Genomic DNA, 7,500 nt, shown 5'->3' with positions numbered 1-7,500 from the left:
CATATATATATATATCAGATTCATATATGTAAAACACAAAAGAAAACAGAATAAATCGAACAGAAATGAAAACTAAAAAAAAAAAAACTGAAGTAAAAAAAACACACAAAAAAAACAAGAAAAAAAAGAAAAAAACAAAAAAAACTGCAACACAACCCACCCACCAATCGCAATACTTTTACTCTCCCTCGCAATCCGCATCCAACCTGAAGACCTGTTGCAAGTTGCGAGGCGCCGGTGAAAGGGATCGCGTGTGTGAGGCGAGGGAAAGGGAGAGAAAGAGAGAGGGAGAGAGAGGAAGGGAGGGAGAGAGAGGGAGTGGGGGAGGGGAAAAGGGAGGGAGAGAAAGGAGGAGAGGAGGGAGAGGGAGAGAAAGGAGAGAGAAAGGGGAAGAGAGGGAGAGAGAGAGAGAGAGGGAGAGAGAGGGAGAGGGCGGGAGAGAGAGAGCGAGGGAGAGAGAGGGAGAAAAAAAATGAAGAAAAAACACAAAAAAACAAGAAAAAAAGAGAGAGCGAGAGAGAGGAAATCCGCATCCAACCTGAAGACCTGTTGCAAGTTGCGAGGCGCCGGTGAAAGGGATGTTGATATTGTGAGGCGAGAGGGAAAGGGAGAGAAAGAGAGAGGAGGGAGAGAAAGGGAGGAGGAGAGAGGGAGAGGAAGGGGGAGAAGAGGGAGGGAAGGAGAGAGGGAAGGAGGGAAGGAGGGAGGGGGAGGGAGAAAGAGGGAGGGAGGGAGAGGAGAGAAAGAGGGAAGAGAGAGAGGGAGGGAGGAACTGCATCCAACCTGAAGACCGAGCAAGTTGCGAGGCGAGAGGGAGGAGGGAGAGTGGGAGGCGAGGGAAAGGGAGGAGAAAGAGAGGGGGAGGGACGAGACGGAAGGGAGGAGGGAGGGAGGGAGGAGAGAGAGGGAGGGAAGGAGAGAGAAAAATAAATAAGGAGGGAGGGATAAAGAGCGAAAGAAGTAGAGAGAGATAAAGAAAGAAGAGAGAGAGAGAGAGGAAAAGAAAGGAAGACCTGTTGCAAGTTGCGACAGAAAGGCAGAGAGAGAGTGAGAGCGGAGAGAGAGAGAGAGAGAGAGAGAGAGAGAGAGAGAGAGAGAAAGAGAAAGAGAGAGAGAGAGAGAGAGAGAGAGAGAGGGAGGGAGGCAGTAAGAAAGAAAGAGAGAAAGAAAGAAAGAAGAAGAAAAAGAAAAAGAAAGAGAAAGAGAGAAAACAAGAGAAAAAGAAGGAGAAAGAGAGAGAAAAAGAAAGAAAGAGAAAGAAAGAAAGAAAGAAAGAGAAAGAAAGAAACAGAAAGAGAAAAGAAAAAGAAAAAGAAAGAGAAAGAAAGAAAAAGAAAGAGAAAGAAAGAAAGAAACAGAGAGAGAGAGAGAGAGACAGACCCCCTCGCCCTGTTGCACCATCGTATGACGCCATAGTAACCGTTACCCGCGTGTCTCTCTCTCTCTGATCAACCGTCTCGTTTTCTATCGGTTTCAAACGGTCGTGTCGCTCGTTTTCTGTTGGTTTTCGAACGGTCTTGTCGCATTTCAATTTGGAGAAATAAAAAGGGATTATTGATTTTAAAGATGCCATGGGATATATTAAAGATGCCATGCGGAAGATAAATTAATATTAAAGGTGCTATGGGGGAAGATAAGTGAATATTGAAGATGGCGTGTGGAGAAAAAAAAAAAAAAAATTATGAATGTTGAAGAATCCATCGGGTTTCGTCGGAGGAAATTGAACACGACGTATGTTTTGAGAAACGAAATGAGGGAGAAAGAGGGAAGAGATTTAGAAAGAAAGAAAAAGAAAAAAAGAAAAAAGAAAAAAGAAGAAACTTATTCCAGAACATTCAGAGTAAGTATTAGTAACTCTCCACGTGTGTACCCAAAATTTCCTTTCACGCTGAGCCGTGAGTACGGGAAGTTAGACAGCAATAAAGGACAAATAACCGAGAGAGAGAGAGAGAGAGAAAGAAAAAGAAAAAAAAAAAAGTTCAACCAATCGCTCTGTCAGGTAGAAAGGGGTGGAGCTTGTTGCTGTGGTGACACCTCCCGCCTCCGATAAAGGAGAGGTAGGGGGTGGGGGTGAGGAGAGGGAAGGGGTGAGGAGAGAGTGGGGGTGGGGGTGAGGAGAGGGAGCGGAAGGAGAAGAGGGAGGAGGAGGGAGGGGGAGAAGGAGAAGAGGAGGAGAGGAGGGAGGGAGGAGGAGGGGGGGAGAGGGAGGAGGAGGGAGGGGAAAGGAGGAGGGAGGAGGGAGGAGGAGAGGGAGGAGGGAGGGAGAAAAGGGAGAGTGAAAGGCGTGGGGCTTAGGGAGGTGGTGAGGAGGGGGGAGAGGTGTTCTTGAGGAGGTGGAGAGGAGGGAGGGATAAGGAGGAAGGAGGAGGAGGAGGAGGGTGAAGCTCGGGGAGAGATGAGGAAGGAAGGGAAGGGTGAAGGGAGGTAAGGGAAGGGGCGGAGGAAGGTAGGAGAGGAGAAGTGGAAGAAGTGAAAGAAGGCTGGGCCGAAGCAGGGGAAAAGAAGATAAAGAAAGGAGGAGAAGAGGGAAGAGGAGATGAAAGGAGGAGAAGAGGGAAGAGGAGATGAAAAGAGGGGATGGGAAGGGAGTTAGGAGAAAGGAGGAATAGAAGAGGAGGGAGTGAGGAGGAGAGATGAGGGGAGGAGATTAAGAGGAAAGGGAATGAGGAGAAGGGGGAGTGAGAGGAGGAGGGGAAGGAGGTAATGAGAAGAGGACACGAAGAGGAAGGGGAAAGAAAATGAAGAAATGAGAAGATAAGGAGGAAGAGAGGGAGATGCGGAGAGGACACGCAGAGAAAAGAGAATGAATAGGAGAGATGAGGGAGAGGATAAAGAGGAAGGGGAGGAGGAGAAGAGTGAAGAAGAAAGAGTAAGGAAGAAGGGAAGGAGTGCGTGAGTGGAAGAAGGAGAATGGGTGATGAGATGAGAAGATGACGATCAAAAAAGAAAAAGAGAGAGAGAGAGAGAGAGAGAGAGAGAGAGAGAGAGAGAGAGAGAGAGAGAGAGAGAGAGAGAGAGAGAGAGAGAGAGAGAGAGAGAGAGAGAGAGGGAGGTGCTCTCGCAGAGGAGTGAAAATGAATGAAGAAAAGAAGACAAGGAAAAAGGGAAAGAGAGAAATGTGGAGAGATAAAGAGGAGGAAAGGGCATGGAGAGATAGATTGTGGGTGGGGGAAGGGGGGGGAGAGGAGATGAAGAGGAGGAAAGCGCACGAGGAAGAGGGGAGGAAGAGGAGGGAGGGATAATAATAATAATAATAATAATAATAATAATAATAAGAGGAGGAAACAGCATGAAGAGGAGGAGTGGGGGAGGAGGAGGAGGAGGAGGAGGAGGAAAAAGAGATGAAGAGGAAGAAGAGAAGATGAACAGGAAGAAGGGTGGAGGAAGAGGAAGAGGAAGAAGAAGAAGAAGAAGAAGAAGAAGAAGAGGAGAAGGAGGAAGTGGGAGGAGGGACTGACGGAGGGTGGGGGAGGAGGAGAAGGAGTAGGAAGAGGAGATGAAGAGGAAGAAGAGGAGGAAGAGGAAGAAGAGGAGGAAGAGGAAGAAGAAGAGGGAGGAGGGACTGAGGGAAGCAACTTGGGTGAGCATCTCCTAGAGACGTATTCTGCACCCCACCCACTCATCTCATTCAACGTGGCACCTGTTCTTTTTCCCTCTTTTCCCCTCTCTTTCATTCCGTTCCTTTGATGTAGGAAAACCAAAGCCAATTTTTACGCAAATCTTATCACTTTTTTTACTATTATTATTGTTTTTCTTTCTTTTTTTTCTTTTTTTTTATATAAAAGACACGTGCCTATATATTCTCTGTGGTGAATATATGCCTACTTGTTATTATTGTTTTTGATACAAAGGTATATATATATATGTTTTTGGGGTTATGTAAAATGAACTTTTTACGCAACTAATATCATCCCCCCTCACCCCCTCACCCCCCCTCCCCGCCATCCGAACCTTGAGAATATTCTAAAGATATTCATGAAGCGGTTCCATCGAGCCAATAGTGTCTCGCTCTCTCTCTCTTTCTCTCTATCTGTCTCCCTCTCTTTCTCTCTATCTGTCTCCCACTCTTTCCCTCTCTTTCTCTCTATCTGCCTCCCCTCTCTTTCTCTCTGTCTGTCTCTCTATCTCCCTCTCTCTCGCTGCTCTCCCTCTCTATCTCCCCCCCCTACCCTCTCTCTCTCTGCTCTCCTCCCTCCTTCCTCCTCTCCTCCCCCCTCTCTCTCCCTCCTCTAACTCCTCCTTCCCTCCTACCTTCCTCCTCCTCCTTCCCTCCCTCCCCAACCTCCCTTTCCCCCCCCCTCACCCTCCTCCCCCTCTCTCTCTCTCCCCCCACCCCCTACCCTCTCTCCCCTCCATCCCTCCCCACCCCACCCTCCTCACCCTCCCTCTCTACGTGCCCCCAGCCCCCCTCCCTCCCAGCATTTCAGAGTGAATTGCCCCGCAGGTAAGATCCACTCGAGAGCTACCCCCGTGGCCGCACGTGTCGTCCCGATGGAGAGGGAAATGACACCGTCCTCGCCACTTGGAGGACGGCGAGGAAATGTAACGTTACTCAGGAATATTCTACAAACGAGGCACTTTTTTTTTCTTTTAATTTTATTTTATTATTATTATTATTATTATAATTTTTTTTTTTTTTTTTTGGGGGGGGGTGTAACGTTTACTCAGGAATATTCTACAAACGAGACACTTTTTTTGGGGGGTGGGGGGAGTTAGAGGGGGTGTAACGTTACTCAGAATATTCTACAAACGAGGCACTTTTTTTTTCTTTTAATTTTATTTTATTATTATTATCATTATTATTATTATTTTTATTTATTTTTTTTTTTGGGGGTGTAACGTTACTCAGGAATATTCTACAAACGAGAAACTTTTTTTTTGGAGGGGTGGGGGGTGTGTGTAACGTTACTGCTAGGAATATTCTACAAACGAGGCATCTTTTTTTTAGGGGTGGGTGGGGGTGGGGTGGGGGTGTAACGTTACTCAGGAATATTCTACAAACGAAAACTTTTTTTGGGGGTGGGGGGTGGGGTGGGGGTGTAACGTTACTCAGGAATATTCTACAAACGAGAAACTTTTTTTGGGGGGTGGGGGTGGGGTGGGGGTGTAACGTTACTCAGGAATATTCTACAAACGAGACACTTTTGTTCTTTTTTTTTGGTGGGGGGGGATGCTATGGAGAGATTCTACGTTGATTTGGTGACGTTCATTTGTGTGTATGGATGGATGGATGGCTATTTTCTTCTTCTTTTTCTTTCTTGTTTGTTTGTTTGTTTGTTTGTGTTTGTGTTTGTTTGTGTGTGTGTGTGTGTGTGTGTGTGTGTGTGTGTGTGTGTGTGTGTGTGCGTGTTTGTGTGCGTGTGTGTGTGTGTGTGTGTTTGTTTTGTTTGTTTGTTTGTGTGTGTGTGTGTGTGTGTGTGTGTGTGTGTGTGTGTGTGTGTGTGTGTGTGTGTGTGTGTGTGTGTGTTTGTTTGTGTGTGTGTGGTTGTTCTCTGTCCTGGCAGATTCTCCTCCTTTCTTGCTTCCTTCTCTGTCCTTTTTTATTTTTTATTGTTGGATCTTCCTTTTGTCTCTCTTTCGATTTCGTTTTAGCCCTTTCTCTCTTTGAGTCTCGTTCTTTTCTCTATTTTTGTTCAATCTTTCGATCTCAGTCTTCTTTCTCTCTGTCTCTGTGTCTATCTGTCTGTCTGTCGGTCTCTCTCTCTCTCTCTCTCTCTCTCTTCTCCCTCTCCCTCCCTCCGTCCCTCTCTCTCTCTCTCTCTCTCTCTCTCTCTCTCTCTCTCTCTCTCCCCCCCCCTCCCTCTCTCTCTCTTTCAGTTGATGTTCTTTCTGTTCATGTTAAAGATGTTCTTCCCGTCCATGCTGGTGATGTTCTTACTGTTCATGATGTTTTTTTCTTGTTTATGTTAATGACTTGCTTCCTGTTCGCTAAATCATTTTTTTTCTATGTTCAAAAAAATGTTCATCCTGTTCGGGATATTTTCTTTCTTGTTTATGTTGTCCTTCCTGTTCATATCTTGTTCTTGTTATGTTAATGATGTTCCTGTTCATCTTTTTTCTTCCTGTTCTTCCTGTTCGAGGTGTCCTCTTCTTCCTTGTTTATGTTAATGATGTTGTTCCCGTTAAATGTTGGCGCACATGATGATGTTGTTGATGTTGATGAAGTGGTGCTGATGTTCCTGCTCTTGATGTTGATGAAGTGGTGTTGTTTATGTATTTGATGTTGATGTTGATGAAGTGGTGTTGCTGATGTCCATGATGCTAATATTGATAAAGTGGTGTTCCTTATGTACTTGCTGCTGTTGATGTTATCCCAGGTGGTGTTGCTTATGCACTTGCTCTTGCTCTTGATGCTGATGTTGATGTTATCCCAAGTGGTGTTGCTGATGTACTTGCTCTTGCTCTTGTGCTGATGTTGATGTTATCCCAAGTGGTGTTGCTGATGTACTTGCTCTTGCTCTTGTGCTGATGTTGATGTTATCCCAAGTGGTGTTGCTGATGTACTTGCCCCTGATGTTGATGTTATCCCAAGTGGTGTTGCTGATGCACTTGCCCCTGATGTTGATGTTGATGAAGTGGTGTTGCTGATGTACTTGCTCTTGCTCTTGTGCTGATGTTGATGTTATCCCAAGTGGTGTTGCTGATGTACTTGCTCTTGCTCTTGTGCTGATGTTGATATTATCCCAAGTGGTGTTGCTGATGTACTTGCTCCTGATGTTGATGAAGTGGTGTTGCTGATGCACTTGCTCTTGATACTGATGTTGATGTTGATGAAATGGTGTTGCTGATGTACTTGCTCTTGCTCTTGATGTTGATGTTATCCCAGGTGGTGTTGCTGATGCACTTGCTCTTGCTCTTGATGCTGACGTTGATGTTATCCCAAGTGGTGTTGCTGATGTACTTGCTCTTGCTCCTGATGTTGATGTTATCCCAAGTGGTGTTGCTGATGCACTTGCTCCTGATGTTGATGTTATCCCAAGTGGTGTTGCTGATGCACTTGCTCCTGATGTTGATGTTATCCCAAGTGGTGTTCCTCCTCCTCTGGCGTAACGCGACGATGTTAACACACTCTCGCACTCGACATCCAAGCCCTGCGAATGTCCTTATAAGGTCACGTCCTCGCCACTCAAGTGACTTTTGTATCTTCACGCATTAACGCAGATGAGACTCTGCCACACACGCCCCGGCAGACGACGGGTATCCGCTGTCCTCTCCGCCACCACGAGGGACGGAATAAAGTACAAAACCATGGCAGGAATTGTAGTAATACTAACATTTTATTCCCCCTTAGAGAGAGAGAGAGTACAAAACCATGGCAGGAATAGTAGTAATACTAATAGTAATTCCTCCTTATTCTATGCGGCACAGTGTTGATTCTTCGCAAAATTATGGCAGGAATAATAGTAATATTAATAGTTTATTCCCCCTTATTTCATACGGCACAATGTTGATTCTTCGCAAAATTACGGTAGGAATAGTAGTAATATTTATAGTTTATTC

The 7,500-nt window shown here is 45.7% G+C and overlaps 1 protein-coding gene across 1 annotated transcript; it reads right to left on the bottom strand.

Moving 5' to 3' along the window:
* Nucleotides 1–6,365: 6,365 nt before the first annotated feature.
* On the bottom strand, nt 6,366–7,250 carry LOC138866878 (uncharacterized). Its single transcript, XM_070140699.1, has 2 exons — nt 7,158–7,250; nt 6,366–7,091 (listed from the first exon to the last, which is right to left on the bottom strand). Exons 1-2 carry the CDS (start codon nt 7,248–7,250, stop codon nt 6,366–6,368), a joined length of 819 nt encoding a protein of 272 aa, XP_069996800.1.
* Between the last annotated feature and the right edge of the window lie 250 nt (nt 7,251–7,500).

Source organism: Penaeus vannamei, chromosome 27 (assembly GCF_042767895.1).
Source record: "Penaeus vannamei isolate JL-2024 chromosome 27, ASM4276789v1, whole genome shotgun sequence".
NCBI lineage: Eukaryota > Metazoa > Arthropoda > Malacostraca > Decapoda > Penaeidae > Penaeus > Penaeus vannamei.
The sequence above is the reverse complement of the archived record's forward strand: the minus strand, read 5'-3'. Positions and strand labels throughout refer to the sequence as shown.